Below are 19,274 nucleotides of genomic sequence, written 5' to 3' on the forward strand. Positions count from 1 at the left end.
CGTAAAAGGATTCATACAGCTGGGAAAAGGCTTGGTTGTTGTTGTTGTTGTTTAATTTACAGCTCAGTGGTGGTTATAATATGGAAGATCAGCTCCAAATTTGAAAAAGATTACAGTATGAATTCTCTCACAAACGTCTTCAAGTGGTTGTGAAAGAAATTAGTCAACTTTTTCCCTCATTCATACAAAAGTACGAAATCGTTTTTCTTATCGTAGCTTGGAGAAGATGGTTTACGTTCATTATAATATGCGTCTTCAACTAAGAGCAATAACAGAAGAGAATGAAGAACAAGAGTTTAGTGATGTAGACTCATTTGATATTGGATTGGTCCAAACTGAGAGTGATTCAATGATGAGGCTGAGAATCCATTAATTGATGAAGCAGGAGACCCACCACGGCCATCTCAGTTTCTTACTCAATATATTGAAAAAAAATACAAGCTAGAGGAGATATCTGTGAGGAAGAAGATGATAAAGCTTTGGATCCAGAATTTCGATTTTCTAGATCTCGGTCTAGACGTTCTCAAATATCCCAACCCCAAACCCAACCAACGTCCATAGATAAAGGCAAAGGCAAAGCTCCTATAATTTTCACTAAAAAGAAAGAAAAAGGCAAACCTCCTACTTTTATGGGAAGAGATCAATCGAAAATTAGAGAAAATCCACTCGATGCAATTGATGAGCAAGAACATGATGACAGTGACTTCTGACACTGTAGTTCGACGAGAAGTTCGAAATGAGAATAGTGATATTGATAGCGGTGTAAGCACTCATGGAAGTGATGACAGTGGTGATACATCTAGTGGTAAAAATTATGTTCCCCCTACTCTAGCACCGAAGTCATGGACATGTGAGATAGATTACACACATGCAACTCAAGATTATGATCATGGAGCTAGAAGTAGTGTTATTTAATATCAATGTCGATATAAGGGTGACAAACAAAAGAGAGCTCATAATTATCAAGATATGCAGAAAAGTTTAGCTGAGATTGATTCTGTTCAAAGTTCATCATACTCGCAACCTTCTTATTATAACTCTGATGCATCAATGGTGATCCATCATACCAGAGCTCGAGGGCGTATGCTTATCCTTATCATTATCTTGTGCCTATACCTGTACCTATTCCGATTTCAGTGGTGCTAGTTCAAATCCAACATCTAGTGATGAATCGAGACACGATGGACATGTGGATAAATCAATATCAATATTGCATGTCATGGGATGATTATTTAATCTGGGCTAAGCAGTATGTTACAAGAACTAATGTTCTCATCTGATTCACGTCACTCCTTTTGGTATTAATAAGGTGACATATTATAATGTATCAATTTTAATTCAAGCTATTGATAGATCAATTTTTAAAAATATATATATATTAATTATTTTTTCTGACAATATTAAGTTATTCAATAATTGAGAATTTATATAAAATCAATATACAACTTATTTTTAAATTATACACAATAAACATATTTATCTAATAATTACTATATATAAATGAAAAAATACTGAAACAGTATCGATACGGCACGATATAATACTGAAACCATATTGTCCCAATCTGAGATCGAAACCTCAGCACGGGTCGAAATTTTAAACCTTGGTCATGATCCATGAAGAATATAAGCCATGACACAGTTTGTGCTAAATAATATGGATATATCAACTTTTAACTAAAGTAGGATTTAAAATTTCAGTGTCAGCTAAACTGTGGTGTGATACTAAGCTGCTTTTCATATTGCATTAAATCCTGTGTTTTATGAGCGAACCAAGCATGTTGAAATTGATTGTCATTTTGTTCGTAAAAAAATTCCACAAAACTTGATTTCTACCGGATATGTGAAATTGGAGAACTTGGGGGCATATTGATAAAAGATTTAAATGGAGTTCGGATTGATTATCTTTGTAACAAGTTGGATATGATTAATATATATGCTCCAACTTGAGGGAGAATATTATCTGTATATATATATATATATATATATATATATATATATATTATCATAACTGTATATATTAGTTATCATATTATTGGTACAAATTAGTTAATAGATAAATATTAATTAGGCTAATTTATAAATTAGCCTAATTATAGTTTTCTAAAATTAGATCTCATGTTTGTATATAAATATTTTTCACTTTTCAATAAAGGGATATACTTATTATCTCAACTTTACAGAACACTACAAAGTTGTGCCCACAATTTTCCTATCTCAATTATAGGTCGAGGACATATTTTCTCTTAAATAGAAATATACCTTTTTTACTCCACATAACTTCAACACCCAACAAATACTTTAGCAAAGATTTTTTTCCCCCGAGGGCATGCGCCCGTTGGAAATTAACCCCTTGCCCAATTGTAGCAAAGATATCACCCTCTAGCCAAATAGCCACCCCGTGAGGATAAAAATTATTGTAAAATCAAGAATCTAGATTGGTTTGTAAAATTAGATTAAATAGAATTCAAAATTTTAAAGAAAATGAAGATCACAAAAATTATGAGTCTAAATGATGTTCTTTTTAGAGTTTCAATGAGTTTTGTGATTTGAATGAGGTTCCCTTTCGAGTTTCAAAGAGTTTTAGAGATTAGGGAAAAAATTCATTGATTATGTTATTCAACAAAATTATGAAAATCAGAAGCTAGTCACAATGTTCAAAATCTCAAGTTATGTGGGAGTTTTAGTGTTTGACTACAATAATAAGATTTCGGTATCATGTCAACATTCTAACTTACTTGGAAGTGGAAGAAGGAAATAAAGAAGAAAAATAAGAGATGGCAACTATATGCCTAAGTTCAAAACTGTCTTATCTAAAATGGTACTATTTTGATATTATGTTGTACAGACATGCTATAAAATTTTAATTCAACTTGGCATATATTAGTATGCGAAAGGATGTCAAGTGTCAGCATAACAAGATACTCATTGGTTTGACACGACGTCAGAGAATATTAAATTTTGATATTTTATCAGAACAATATGTTTCAACCATGTTGCCTGACATGGTACAAAATTTGAAACCATGGCTACTCAATGACGGGATGAAAAATAATACTTTATAAAATAAAAGTGATAAACATTTTTGTTCTCAAGTACATGAATAATACCATGATGCTTTGGAAAAGATTTATTCATAGGAGAATAAAAGAGGATAAATATTTTCTAAAATAATTTTAGATTTATATCTCCAAGATCAACTACATATGGCATGACAACCAATGAAAAATATAAAGAAAATTATAATTGAAAAAGGAGATAGAGTTTCCTAAGCAATTATTGTGGTGGATTTTATAGAAAATAAAAATATCTAGTAATTATATTAGAGGTTGTAGAATGTGATATGATTTTCCTATAATTGAAATTTTTTTTAGGCATTAATTTTAAGCCCTCATTTTACTTCAAGACAAATTCTCTTTATGGTTTATTAACGTGAAGGGGAGGAGAGAAGTGAAAAGGAGAAGGAGAAGGGAGATATGAGATGGAGATTGAATCCATGAAATTTGTTTACCTTGGTAAAGAAAGGAGGAAGGAGAGGGTCTACGCCAAACAAAAATTGACTACCTTACTCATGCTTCTACTCTCACCATCCGTGCCTCCTTGTCGTTTGCCCTTTTTACCCAACATTTGTAGCTCACCCTCCATTCAATGTTTATAACCCAATGCCCATGCTTGTCGCCCTCAATCATCATCATCATTTGGAAATGCTCATTGTCTCATTCATTATAGCCCACTAACTCGCTCATCGACATGGCCAACACCTCAATCATCATAGTTGCTTGCACTTGTTGCTTCTCTCAACGATAAGCACAATTTTGACATTTCAAACATTTGTTGTTGTCCACCTCACTCAATCACATCATCCAATATTGAGAATGATGTTTAGGACCAACAATAACTCAGAAAATAAATCAGCAATAACATCTTTGCCTTTGCATCACTAGTCGAGTTAACCAGAAGAAAAATGTATCGTCCTCATTGGAAGTCATTCCTCTTCACTAAAAGTGTTTTTGTCTGCTAGGGTAAATATTCTTTTTGTGATACCATGCAACCTAAGTTGATATGCATGACAACACTTCACAATCATACTGATTGTGGCTATTGAAAATTTAAAATCAGAATGGAGCAGAAATGATGTGTTTAGATATAACCAAGTGAGCTTCTTATAAGTCATAACTGCCATTCTTTTGTCCTTTATTATCTAGTAAAGGTTTAAATTTAAAAACATCACCAGTTAATATACATTTTCCGTACTCCTTAGAAGGTGTTGCTAACTGCACTGGAATATGAATAGCTAGCCAAACATTACAAACTGAACAGCAAATTTTAATCAAGTGAAGATTCTCATTGACATTAGAAAATAATGATTTAGGAGTTCCAATGTCTATTTCCAGGAACCGTGTAGATCATAAAACATAATTTTTAAGTCACATAGACACATTAAGAAAATGAAAGAAACTTCCCACAAGACAAAAGGTACCTTTTTCTTAATGTTTGGATCTCTACTTAGCAATAATCTTTCTACTTCAGGTGCTAGATCCCTTGCCATTTCCGTGGAGCATATATTTCCTAAAGCACAGAGTGCAAGACCCACAATATATTGATTTGAGTGATTAAGATCTCTGCACAAGAAACACAAAATAAGAGCAAGAATCAAATTTTCAATTAGAGTGTAGTTAACATCATTTCATAGAATCTTAAGACTGATTAAGTTAATGCATACTGTTTCAAGGAATTTGTGACCAGCATAAGAACTTCTTGTCTTTCATCAAGAAGAAGCATAAGGCCTAGGTAACCAATTCGTTTCTCAGGAAATCCAGCAGAAGCTATCAGCTTCAGACATTCCATTTGACCAAAATGTGTTGGATAACCAAGCATGTGAATGAACATGAGTTTTGCAATGTTTCTGTGCCTGTAACCTTGATCACTTTCACTGATTGCAGAACGGATAGCTGCACATTCTTTTCTTACAACAGCCCTTTCTTCTGCAGCAGTTTTGCAGGCCCGAATGGCTCTAATCATGTCCCTGAAATAAAGTAGAGCACGAAATGCTAAAGAACACAAAATAATTATGCAACGAAGATGAAATCTCATAATATGAACTTTCATATCTACTATTTGAAGCGAATAATTGAGAACAGAGTATTATTAAACATATGAAAATTAGGACTAAAAAATATGTTCATCTATTTAATGTCATATATAGGGAAACATACTTGCCAAAATACTGCAAATGTTGATCCTGATCCTAAACTAAGAAAGATGGATTCCATTGGGCTCTAACAGGTAGCATAAATCCATGTTAACAATCTCATAAATACTGATCTTAATTATAGTTGAATTCAATGGTAGGATAAAATCCACCAGCCCTAAATTAGACCCGACCACGATTCAAAACTGATGGTTTGATGGCTCCTGAGATATCAACCCTTATCCTTAACCGTCTAAGACGGTTACGGTTCACAATTCGGAACCGCCGGTTCATCACGGTTCAAGATTATTATTATTTTTTAAAATATTTAAAAATTATAAATTTATAAAAAAAAATAAAGAAGGGCTTGCACTTACTTAAGTTGCCTACGCCTATGATTTTAAAAAAGCATCCTGAACCTTAGAAGTATCGCCATCAGTAAGAATTGTTTAAAAAAACAAAAACTCTCCTCTTCTCCTACGATCAAAACTACGGTCTAACGGTCAAAATTATTTGTACTCATTCCCTCTAGATTTTAAATCATACTAGTATAAAATAAAGGGTTAATTATTTTTTTTATTCCTTTACTCTTCTTTCAACCATTAAAAATAGTGATATAGCAAAAGAAAGCTATTGATTAGTTATTAAATAATTAACTAACATATAAAAAATATCAATTTGTTATACCTTAAACGGTTAGGATACTAGGCTCTCCCTCAAGAGACCTGGATTCAAGTCTTAGTAACATACAAATTTTCATCCATATATATATATATATATATATATAGTTTCGGTTAATTTGGCCTTTGAATTGTAAGCAGCCCGATTGTGGTTACAGTTCAGGACCAACTAACCGAGTCAATGAGTAACCAGCCCGTTGACCTGGTTAAGAGCCCCGGCCGAGTTACAGACCTGGTTATGAACCCGAGCCCGATTATGAACTCGAACCCGGTTATGAACCCGAGCCCGATTACGAGCCTGGGCTCGGTTACGGGTCGATTACATGCACGATACAGGCCTAGGTCATGTTAAGGGCCCGGGTTATGTTACGAGCCCATAACCAAGCCAGATTATTGGGGTACGGGCCCGGCCCGTGGGTAGGTCTACCCTAAATAGTGAAAAATCATGATTTGTTTTATCTATCTTATTCCACCATTGTGCTCTATTAAAGGATAAATCACTAATTATAATAAAATCAAATCACTTTTCAAACTGTTAATTATTTTTTTATTTTTTACTCTTCTTTCAACTATTAAAAATAGTGATATAGCAAAAGAAAACTATTGATTAGTTATTAAATAATTAACTAACATGAAAAAAATGTCAATTTGTTATAGCCTACAAGGTTAGGATACTAGGCTCTCCTTCAAGAGAACTGGATTCAAGTCTTGGTAACATCATTCTCTTTAACAAATTTCCATATATATATATATATATATATATATATATATATATATATATATATATATAATGTTGAACCGTTGGTTCAAATCGGCGATTACAGTTAATTGGGCCTTTGAATTGTAACCGGCCCGGCTATGGTTACAGTTCAGGATCAGCTAACCAGATCAATGGGTAACTGGCATATTGACCCGGTTACGAGCCTGGGTCCGGTTAAGGATAGGGGGTAGTTACAGGTCCACTTATGACCTAGCTCGTGCCCTAAATAGTGAGGAATCATGATTTGTTTTATGGATCTTATTCCACCATTGTGCTCTATTAAAGGCTAAATCACTAATTATATTAAAATCAAATCACTTTTTATTATGTTAACTAGAGTTTTTAACTCCCTCTACTCAGTGCACCATGAACTTAAATTATTCAAATAATTTGATTATAAATACATAGCCATCTTTGGACATGTCCATATAAGCCCAATCTATTTTGTCTCATTATATAATTTGTTGAAGCAATAGTTAGTTGCTTCTCTTTATTTTATCTACCCATACATCCGTCTAGTATTCCCATCACTACTATATTAACTTTTACACTTTGATCCATAAAATTTGGTGAATCTCTATCGGATTTTTTTGTCTATATATTTTCCAATAACCCAGCACTTTGATCCATGCAATATAACAGAATTGTACTACAATATAAGACTTTAAGCCTAAGAGGTGGACAAAGGCTTAAGTTAGATCGTGTGTTGAGCTTTTAGGGTTTTAGTGTGTTGATGCCAAGTGTGTGGAGGGCACATGGATGAAAATGTTGCATGTGCAATATTGAAAGTTCCAAGCAGATCAAGTACAAGTTACACTAAGTGAAGCTAGACCGGATGCTTGGTAGATAAGGAAACCCCAAAAGAAAGCCTGCTCAGCAACATGGATTGTAATATACCAAAAATATATATAAAGATTAAATAAAATTTGATCTAATGAAATTTATTGATGAAAATAAGGATAAGATAATTAATAATAAATAAAGAAAATAAATATAAAAGAATATATGTGAATTTTAGAAATCTATTGGAATTTTTATAGATTTTAAATAAATTCTTTAAAGATATTTTTATGGGGATAAATTGGTTGAGTTTTGAAAAAAAAAAAAAAAACTGCTTAGAATATCTATTTAAGTGGGAATTGATTGAATATAAAACCTAAGTTTTTTTAATCAAAACCTAAGTCCTTCTGTCGTTTCTTCCCTACGCTCGCGACGCTGCACTCATTGCCCACGTCCAACCCCATGGTCAGTCGAATCTCCACAGCCATCGACACGTTGTCTCCATGGCCACCACCCTTCCCTTCCCTTCCCCATCGCAGGCATAGTCCATGCAACAACGCTCACCTACTGTCATTGCCACGCGCACCTTTGCCACACCCCACTGCGGCTACAACTTTGCCACCACCGTTGCTCGCCGAAGGTTGTTCCGTCCTTCTCTTGGCTGTACAACGCTACCACCAAGTTGTCGAGAACCGTTGTTTTCCTCATCCACACGCCACAGCCACAACCACTTACGGCTGTAGAAGGAGAAATGGGCTACTACTAAGAATCCCTGCCGCCGTCAACCATCATGGGACTCAGTGCCACCATCATCGTCGGGAATCGTCGCCGAAGAAGAGAAAGAGAAAGAGGGTCGGGAGAGGTAACCATGATAATCGGGATTATTATTTTCAAAGTAATTAATATATGATTATATTAGTTAATTATTAGATTGCTTATTTAATCGAATTAAGTGAAGATTTAATGTTGATTAATTGATTAGTTGAACAATGAACATGTTTAATAGGTTAACCGATTTAAAGGGAATAATCAAAAGATTAACTTAATTTACCCGAGAGTTAAATTAAGGTTGATTAAGCGATAAACTTTTGAGAATTAATTTGTAAGTGAGATTAATTAAAGTTTACTTAATTGATCAGATTATACAAATTGATGAATTAATATAGATTGGTAAATTAATCAATTAATAATTTGATTAAGTGATTAGATTGATTGATTAATAGGTGGATTAAGAAAGTTTGACGGTTAAAAAAAAAGAGAAAAATAAATGAATAGTTTACATAGACTATTCATGATTATTAGGATTGTTCTAGTACTTAGTTTTGTTTCGTATCCTGTACTTGTAGGATTCAAGCTCGTGGCAAAATCTTTGACCAAAAGACGGTTAAGACTTTCACAGTTGAGGTGGATAGTTCCTGCTTGTTCTTTTTAGATCTTTGATCTTAGTGCATGATTATATCTGCTTCTATATTAATCAAGTAGTATTTACTTGCTTATCCTAAGTACACACTAGTTATTTCTTGAGTTGATACTTAGTTGCTTGTACTTAGTTTGATCTATTTGATATCCATGCAGTTTCGTTGTTATCCATGCTATTTATTGCTATTTATACTTGTGCCTTTATGTAGTCATACCATAGTATAGGATATCGAGTATCAAAGTAAACCCTTGTTTGTTATTTAGGCTCGTGTCTATACGTTAGTAAGACCATACCGTAATATAGGATATCGAGTATACTACTAGGCTCTTGTTTACTATTTAGGCTCATGCTTATATGTTAGGGAGGTCAGATCGTAGGGTAGCTTGTAGAGCATTATCCTTGGATGGATTGTTATTGTTTATCTTGTTATTATGACTTTGCATACGTATATACCCTGTCTACCTACAAGACCATCCATGGTAGAGTGTTTCTCCTGCAGTCATAGTTGAGGAGCTAGATAGCTACCTCATCCTATCATATCACGGGACCATCCGTGATAGAGCATTTCTCCTGCGGATAGTGACTAGTTGTATACCCTGACTACTTGTGAGACCAGAGAGTCCGTACTTGTTATATGTTTGTTATCACATTTGTATACTACTTGTTCATTGTTTTATTATATACATCCTATTTATGTCTAAGTCATTTATCTCGCAGATAGTGATTGTTACACCCTGGGCTATCAATGAGACCATTCATGGTAGAGCATTTCTCCCGCAACCCGTAGCTAGATAGCTACTACTTGTCTGCCCACGAGACCATTAATGGTAGAGTGTTTCTCCCGCAGACAGGGATTGCCCACAAGACCATTCGTGGTAAAGCGTTTCTCCCGTAATCCAAAGCTAAATAAGTATATGTCTTGGTCATTTGTACTTTTTATGGTAGAGCAATTGCTCCCATGTATGATGATTTATTTCTATTATTTGCATTTGTACATGCTTATGATATACGGTATCCATATTGATCATTACCTATCATTGCTCATTGTATTATACACGCTAAGCAAGTTGATCATTACCTATCATTGTACATGCCTATGATATTATTGTTATGTTTTGTTAGCAGATGATTATACTATTATTCTTACTTTTGTAGTAAGTATTATTGTCTAAGATTGCATCCCTTTGATCTCCTTATAGTGGTATCATGCACTCTCTTCTTATACCCACCGAGTATTTTGTACTAACTACCCTTTATTTTATTTTATTTTTTGACCTCAGAGTCCCTACTGTCAGTCCCACTTGAGTTCGGATTTCTGTTTGAGTTGTTTTATTTTTTTTGTTCCACTGTCACTGTTTATTTTTTTCTTTCCCTCATCTAATCGATAAGATTTTGTTATAATTGTATAACTGTTATCTTGTATATATTAGTATGTTCACATGTTCATGCATACATATATTATCATATGCATTGTAGTAACTTAGTGGTTCTTTTATATTGTATTGCTATTTGTGTTGGTTTTAATTGGTTTGGTACCAATTATTTCTTGAATTATCACTAAAGGATACCATCCGATTTGGCGAACAAATATACCCTCGGAGCATGACAATTTATTAGTATATGGTTTGATGTCGATTATAGGGTTTGTGTTTAGGGATTACCATCTCGTTTTGATTTACGGTTTTCCGATTTTGGGACGTCAGGCAAGCCGAAGGACATCTCTAAACGATAAGAAAGTGGTATGTCTTTAGTTGTTTCTATACCTTTCTATTATTGTTAGGTACTAGTGTAATTGTCGTTGTCATAAGAATTGATACTTAGTGAAATAGTTCACACTCGTGATCGTGGTCGAGGTTGATTAGTAGACACTGCGGGACCCGACCTCTGACGTTGAGAACCTAGATTCTTCTAAAGCACCGACTAATGTCAAGTCAGAAAGCACGGGTCAAAACTGTCAACTACCTATTGGAGATCAAGGAGCACAGTCTCAGAAAATACCAACAACAATACCCGTCCTCGCCACTACCCGTGGGTAATGGACAGGACACGTATGTCAATATTATACTAATCAATAAATGATTGATGCATCCTATTCCACTAGGATTTTGACCATGGAACGCTCGTACCTGGTTAAATAACCTACAAGGTACATTCAAATATATGACCCAATGAGAGGGAGAAGGTGGAACTAGCTGCTTAATACTTACAAAATCTTATGCCAAATTAAGAGAATGATGAAATGAAATATGGAGGCATAGAGCTTCAACTCCACCTTTATAAGTTGTATAATTACTTATAGTTTAGAACTTTGGCTCCATCCTTTAAAAGTTGTGTGATTATGTATAGAGCAGTTGGTTTCGTACACAAAGATGACTCTTGAGTTTTTCCGCGAGTTCATGGGCTTTTCCGCGAGTTCATGGGCTTCGGCCATTTGAGATGATGTTTCCTCACAGAGTGGAATTTGTATGTGAGGCGCCTCGTATGATGGATTGCGAGTCATTCATCCTATTTTTATGTGAGGCACTTCCAAGTGGATTACGAATCATTCACCCTATATATGTGTTTGTATATGTACATTCACATGATGTAGTTCGTATTGGAAGGATTGCAGGTCATTCACTCCTTGTATGTACGATACATCACCTTTGGATGGATTGCGGGTCGTTCATCCTATCTATGTATGTATAGATGCATACTGCATTTCCGTTATGAGTGGATTGCGGCAGTGAATGAAATCTCGAGCTGTGCCACCCAAAACGGGCGATTTTTGTCGTTCTAACGTGGGGCTGGCACCGGCACCGTATGCACAACAATTTTGCGTGCGTCATTGTGTGCGGCACGCGCAACAAAAGGAAGAAGAAAGAAGAAAGAAGAAAAAAGAAATCAATTTGGGGGATGAAGACCTAACTTGAATCATCGGTGAAAGATTAACTCGACGAGGCGGCGGCGAGGCGATGGCGAGGCGGCGAGGTCGAGGTGTCGAGACGGCGAGGCGACTGCAATGGGGCAACAACTGCGGTGAGGCCGCGAGTGAAAAAAATCGCGATGGGAGACGAAATCGTGAGGTTGAGAAAAAAATTAGGGTTTATTAAAACTTTTAAATAAAACTATTGTATTTTATATATAATTTCTAATTTCTAATTTCTAACTAATTATTATATAAATTATAATTATATATTATATAAATTATAAATATATATTATATAAATTAATAATTAATTAAAGAAACTGTTAATTAATTGATATAATTATAATATATAATTTTATATTTTTATTATTTTCATTATTTTTATTAAAATTATAAAAAAAAATTGGAGTAAAAAATAGAAAATTTAAAGTAATTTTAAAAACAAACTTTAAATTTTTTTATAAATTTAAAATAGATTATAATTTTATAAAAATATTTAAAATAATTTTGAAATTTTATAATAATTTTAAAATTTTATAAATAATTCTAAAAAAATTTAAAATATATATAAATCTATTAAATAAATTTGATTTTAAATTTAATATAAGCTATATATATATAATATGTATATTATTTAGAATATTTATAAACTATAATTATATAATTATTATATATATTATGATTTTTTATTAATTTATATAATTATTATAGACAATAATTTTTTTATCTCAGAATCAATTTGAAATTTAAAATTTGAAATAATAAATATTATTATACTTCTCTATTTTTAAAATTCTTGACTCCTGAGCATATAAAATACATTTTTATTAATATGAATGTCTAATCTTTATTTTAGAAATTTCTACAAACGTATATCGTCAAGTTACATAACATTAAAACAACAACAACAACAAAGGTTTTTATATATATAAGATAAATATATAATAAACATATTTATCTAATATATATATATATATAATATCGAAACTGTATCGGCACGGCACGATACGATACCGAAACCGTATCGTTCCAGTCTGAGATCGAAATATCGGCACAGGTCATCTTTCTCTAGAGTTGCAGGTCACTCACCTCAATATTTTCATTTGTACAAGTTTATGTTCATATTAAGTAAAATGTAGGTTGTTCACACACTCAATAAATAGAATTGAGTTGTTGGATAAAATAAAAACATTAATGAGTAAAATGTTGGAAAATGGTGGAGCTAACTAGTTAACACTTACAAAATCCAACCGTTACGTGGCAGAAATGGCAGAAGACAATCTTCGAGGAGCAGCATGTTGGACCCCGAGAGTGTTTTGATGTGATCAACCAAATTAGGTTAGGTCCTGCTTGTTATTTGATCCCTGTGTCTAAGAGTGCAGGAACTTAGGAGCGCAGAAAGTCGAGCGGAAGACGCAGTTAACAAGAAGAACGGCACAGGAAGGGAGCTGACGGGCTCGGTGCGTCCGAAGGATGAAAGAGCTACGGAAGAGTACACCGGTGGACGAGAAGAACATGCGCGGCGTTCGAGGGACGAGAAACCGAGTCGGAAGCCTGCTCAAGGAAAAAGTCGAAAATTGAGTTCGGGTGAGCCCTATTTCGGTTGGCCGAAATCACCCAAGCGATTGGAGCTTCGGAAGAAGAGGAAAAAGAGAAGCTGGAAGTTATTTATACCATGCAGGTTGAAGGCAGTATTTATACCATGCAGGTTGAAGGCGCCCTCAACATCATTAAGGGCACCCTCAACATTGAAGGCGCCTCCATCCCCTTCCCCTTGAAGGCGCCTCAGACCAGTCCGAGACGCCTTCAAGGGCATTGGAGGCGCCTCAGACCCAGACTTCGTGATTGTTTGCAACCGGATAGAACTTTATCCGGTCATACTGCTTGGAGGCGCCCTCAACCCTCTTGGAGGCGCCTTCAACACTCGGGATAAGATTTCCAGGAGCTATATAAAGGCCCCTGGAGCTAGGAAATTAATTAATCTAACTCAGTAACAACTTCCTAGCAACTTGTAAGAGCTTTTAGTGTGTAAAAGGCTTCTCCGCCTTCAGAGAAGGAGACTTTTCTAGTGCGCTTTCCAACCGCCTTGGATTAACAACCCCCTGGGTTGTAACCAAGTTAAATATTCTGTCTCCTCTTTATTTCTGTTAGTTTATTTTTTTATTATTATTGCATTTTTTGAGTTGAAAGAAACGAGGAGGGTATTTTTATTGTGCAGGCAATTCACCTCCCTCTTGCCAGCCCCACTGCACCAACAAGTGGTATCAAAGCCAGAACGCCTCAGAAGGATTAACCGCCGACTGAAGCACAAAGATCAAAACGATGGCCGAAGCTAACATCTATCCACCAGTATTCGAGGGGAAGTTTGCTTTCTGGAAGCAACGAATGAAGGTATATCTTAACACAGACTCTGATATTTTTTTAATAATGAAAATTTGGTTACGAAGCACCAAAGACAACGAATGGAGAAGACATCGAACAACACTTTTGGACCAATAAGCAACGTGACGAGTTTATGGCAAACGCTCGGACTGAATTTCACCTCCTAAGCGTACTACCAAATGAAGAGCTTGATAGAATTGGCGACTACCAAAGTGCAAAAGAACTTTGGGAAAAGATCTTAAAGCTCCACGAAGAACCAAGAGAAACCGACTCCTCGATGGATACTGAATCGTCAGAAGAGTCCGAGATCGAGGAAACTGTCGGGTCAGCCCCAACAGCCGAATTCCATCCCGAGGACACAGAAAGCTCATCCCAGATAAGCATCGATGAAGGGGGAGAGTCTTCGGAAGAAGACAACTCAACAGGGGGAGAATCAACGACCGACAAGATAAGTCAGGTATGGTCTCCACCTCCTGATCAATTGTTTAAGTCAGTCAAAACGTTGCTGCAAGATTTTTGTGAATTATAAAATATTTTGTCAAAAGAATGTTGCAAATTAAAAACATCATCGAAAGATTTTTTTCGAATTAGAAAATATAGTGTCAAAAGATTTTTGCAAATCAGAATATTCATGTCAATTAGAAAAATTATTAACTAATAGTGAGTTAAAAACAGTCTGTCAATTAAAGGATTTTGACAAACTAACAATAGAAAAGATACTACAATTTTCTGCATGTTCAAATTTCCCTACTTTAGATTTGAGTAATTATGATAAACTAAAATGAAAATTTAAATATCATAGTGTAAAAATTAGAGCATTTAATCTAAATTAAAACTTTAGACTTAGTGCTTTTAACGAAAGAAAATTAAACATTAAAATTTCTTTATGAGACTTTGTCTAAGGAAGTTGTTGTTGCTCCAATAATCAAGAAGGTCTAGTGCCTCGCCACGACCTGGAAGCCAAAATATCGAAATAAAATGTTTATTTAACTTTCTGGTAAAAGCATTAAAATTAGAATTAAATAATGTTTTAAAATGTTTTTCAAACATCTTTTTTAAAATTCTTCAAAAATATTTTTTTCTCTTCAGAAAAATATTTGTTACTTAAAAAAAAAATCTCAAATAATATTTTTTTAAGTTAAAATTTCTTCTGAAGTTAGAAATGTGTATTTATCTTTTTCTCAAAAAATTATTTTAACTAAGTTTTACTTAGAAAATTTTTAAAAAAGATTTTTTTTCTTAGAAATCATTTTGAAAATGCTGCACTTGGATTTTATAAATCTTTTTTTTTTACTTGAATTTTTTTTACTTGATATTTATTACCTCATTCTTTTTGCTGTGATCAAAGGGGGAGAAAGATAAGTACAAGTTTAGGGGGAATTTTTAATGTTTTTTACTTAAAATATATTTTTAACTTGTGTTGCAAATTCTATTGCAATCCTTATGCTTGAACTGTTAGTTTAGTGATTTCTATAAATTACTGTTTATCTATTTTGTTTCCCTAACTTGAACTTGGGTTGATGTACATCAAAAGGGGGGAGATTGTTGGACCCCGTGGGTGTTTTGATGTGATCAACCAAGTTAGGTTAGGTCCTGCTTGTTATTTGATCTCTGTGTTTAAGTGTGCAAGAACTTAGGAGCGCAGAAAGTCGAACGGAAGACGCAGCTAGCAAGAAGGACGGCACAGGAAGGGAGCTGACGGGCTCGGTGCGTCCGAAGGATGAAAGAGCTGCGGAAGAGTACACCGGTGGACGAGAAGAACATGCGCGGCGTTCGAGGGACGAGAGACCGGGTCGAAAGCCTGCTCAAGGAAAAAGTCGAAAATTGAGTTCGGGTGAGCCCTATTTCGGTTGGCCGAAATCACCCAAGCGATTGGAGCTTCGGAAGAAGAGGAAAAAGAGAAGCTGGAAGTTATTTATACCATGCAGGTTGAAGGCAGTATTTATACCATTCAGGTTGAAGGCGCCCTCAACATCATTAAGGGCACCCTCAACATTGAAGGCGCCTCCATCCCCTTCCCCTTGAAGGCGCCTCAGACCAGTCCAAGACGCCTTCAAGGGCATTGGAGGCGCCTCAGACCCAGACTTCGTGATTGTTTGCAACCGGATAGAGCTTTATCCGGTCATACTGCTTGGAGGCGCCCTCAACCCTCTTGGAGGCGCCTTCAACACTTGGGATAAGATTTCCAGGAGCTATATAAAGGCCCCTGGAGCTAGGAAATTAATTAATCAACTCAATATTCAATTCCTATCAATAGTTTAGAGCTTTCAGTGTGTAAAAGGCTTCTCCGCCTTCAGAGAAGGAGATCTTTCTGAACTTTTTCATCGCCTTGTATTAGCAACCCCCTGGGTTGTAACAAGTTAAATTCTCTGTCTCCTCTTTATTTCTGTTAGTTTATTTCTTTATTATTATTGCATTTTTTGAGTTGAAAGAAACGAGGAGGATATTTTTATTGTGCAGGCAATTCACCCCCCTCTTGTCGGCCCCGCTGCACCAACACAGCACATCAATTGATAGTTATTTTAGAAGGTTGTTAAGAGATAATGTTTCCCTGCTTTTGTGTACTTCGTCGCACATCAATTGATAGTTATTTTAGAAGGTTGTTCAAAGCTTGAATAGAGTAACTTTAGTATAATGGATTACAAGACGATGATTAGTCGACTCGCCTAACATTACCTCCACCTAGTAGCTCAAGACCTTGATCACATGTTCATTCACCCAATGCCTTAAAGTCTATATTCAGATCAGAATGTTCGACTCTTTATCAACACTTGTAAGAGAACAATTGTGGGCAAAATTACTAGAGTTGTAGTGATACCCTCATAATAGTTACTGGCATCTAGCCAAGAAGTTAAGGGCTATCCCTTGAACCTTGGTAGTCATACCCTCACTCTAGATATACAAGTACTTGAAATGATGGAATTTGACATCTTTTTGGCATAAACTGGTTGGTCACTTATCGTGCTACAGTCAACTATCGACCAAGAGTAGTAACCATGCAACCCTCGGACTAACCATCTTTGAAATTCATCGAGACTAACGATAAAAGAATATTTGATTTCAGCACTATAAGTCATGCAATTGTTATCTCATGAAGTCGGAGGTATATGCTATCATTGATAAGATTTAACGAGGATAATATACCACTCCGCTCGAACGTTTGTATAGTTCGAGAATACTCAAATGTTTCTAGACGAATTCCTTGGCTTACCGCCTGCAAGGCAAGTGGAGTTCGTGATTGAGATACTTCCGAGGTTGGCTCCAATATCTACGATCTCGTGTCGCATGGTGCCAAAGGAACTAGAAGAATGGAAATTGCAAGATTCTTTCGTGTGTCTCTCTTTGGGGAGCTCCCGTCTTCTTTGTTGAGAAGAATGATGAATCGCTAATAATGTCTAACAAGTCCAGACAACTTAATACAGAGACCATATAGAGGATTTGTTTGACCAACTCAAGGACACGTGTATACTCTAGGATTGCATTAAGATTTCACTGGCATCAACTTAGAGTAAAAAGTTGCAAACATATAGAAGATGATGTTCATCATAACCTTATGAGTTTTTGGTGATGTCGTTTGAGCTTACCAATACTCCAGCCATTTTCATGGATTTGATGAATCCGGTGTCCATAAAGTATTTGGATCGACTTGTCATCGTTCATAAATAACATTTTGATATATTCAAAATCAAATGAGGAGCATATTCAAAACATTATGGAGGGAGTGTTGATATACGAAGTTTAGCAAATACGCATTTTGATTATCCTCCACGGGAATTTTCGGACACGTGGTTTCTAACGAAGGCATTTTAATGGATTCTCAAAAGGAAGAAGTTGTTACCATTTGGGAAGTAAGAGTAATTATGATTGTTTATGGATGCTTAGTCACCTTTTTGTTGCATGAATCAAGGAAGTACAAGTTGGTGATCAGCACCTCAAATTTTGAAATAGTTAACGAGATTCAGAACTGTAGATAGATTTTCAGAGAGGAAGATGAGACTCTCCAATTTCGAGGTAGACAATGTGCTCTCAGGGCACATTAAAATAACGGAGACCTATTAACGATAAGTGCATTGATCACGATTTATAATTCATCCGAGAAGTATTCGGATGTAGCGAGACCTAAATCGCTCCAACTGGTGGAACGATATGAAGGACATTATGGACCTTGTATCTTGACACATAGCGTGTCAACATGTAGCTTGACACTTGGCATGTCAACATGTAGCTTGACACTTGGCATGTCAACATGTAGCTTGGCACTTATGTACCGAGCTGAGTTGCGTCAACTTGTCACTCAAGCGGGATCGATAAATGGTTTGAATGATATAGTTGAGTTCTGTGGTGCAGACTATTGTATGGTTGTTGACCCGGCCATTCCTAGTTGACAATAACTCAATAGGACTGAGCGAAGGCCAAGTTTGCTCGTTTCTTAATGTTGGAGGGCACTAAACCAGGCTAGTTTCACAGAACAATAAAGTGGTGCATCGGAAGCATGGAGCCCATTAAACCCCAGAGAGGATATTGTAAATGGAAACACCTCACTATGGACTTTGTGGATGGGTTACCCAAAACACGAAAAGGGTAGGACTCGTTACGGGAGATCGCTAATCAATTAAACAAGTCCGCTTATTTCCCACTGACCCATTAGATTGACTTTTTGGATCGTTTGGCAGAGTTTCTAACTAGTCAAATGTACACAACTTCTATTTAGTGCAGTATTTCACTTTCAAACATACATACAAACGGATGGAGTGCACCATTCAGACACTGGAAGACTTGCTTAGAGAATACGTGATAGACTCTAGAAGCAGTTGGAAAAATCATCTACGTCTAGTGGGTTCGCAGACAGCAATAGATAGCAATATTAGAGAAACGGGAAATGGGTGAACTCATAACCCAAAGAGTAATAATTATCTACTTAGAAGTAGATCATCATATCATTTTATAAGGGAACCTTAATCCCTCACGATTAGAAACTGGTTATGATATTAGAATGGATTAGTATAGTAGTGGGACTAAATTAGTTGTTACCCTTAGATGAGGATACCTTAGTATTACAATTTGACTAGTAAATTTGGGGATCAAATTTTTATTAGTGGGAAGGAATGTAATATACCAAAAATATATATAAAGATTAAAATGATTAAAATTTGA

At 35.4% G+C, this 19,274-nt stretch overlaps 1 protein-coding gene across 5 annotated transcripts in view; it reads right to left on the reverse strand.

Annotated features, from left to right (window-relative positions):
* Positions 1–19,274, reverse strand: part of LOC122037285 (AP-1 complex subunit gamma-2-like) — a 136,619-nt gene that overhangs the window by 101,940 nt on the left and 15,405 nt on the right. For all 5 annotated transcript variants that reach the window (XR_006127598.1, XM_042596737.1, XM_042596738.1 and 2 more), the window contains 2 exons: positions 4,723–5,025; positions 4,480–4,621 (listed from right to left, as the gene is read on the reverse strand). Coding sequence is in view for 4 of the 5 variants with exons in the window: in XM_042596737.1 (XP_042452671.1) it covers positions 4,480–4,621; positions 4,723–5,025 (445 nt within the window). In the remaining variant the exon portion in view is untranslated. The remainder of the gene's footprint in view (positions 1–4,479; positions 4,622–4,722; positions 5,026–19,274) is intronic.

The sequence above is a fragment of the Zingiber officinale genome, unplaced genomic scaffold (assembly GCF_018446385.1).
Source record: "Zingiber officinale cultivar Zhangliang unplaced genomic scaffold, Zo_v1.1 ctg250, whole genome shotgun sequence".
NCBI lineage: Eukaryota > Viridiplantae > Streptophyta > Magnoliopsida > Zingiberales > Zingiberaceae > Zingiber > Zingiber officinale.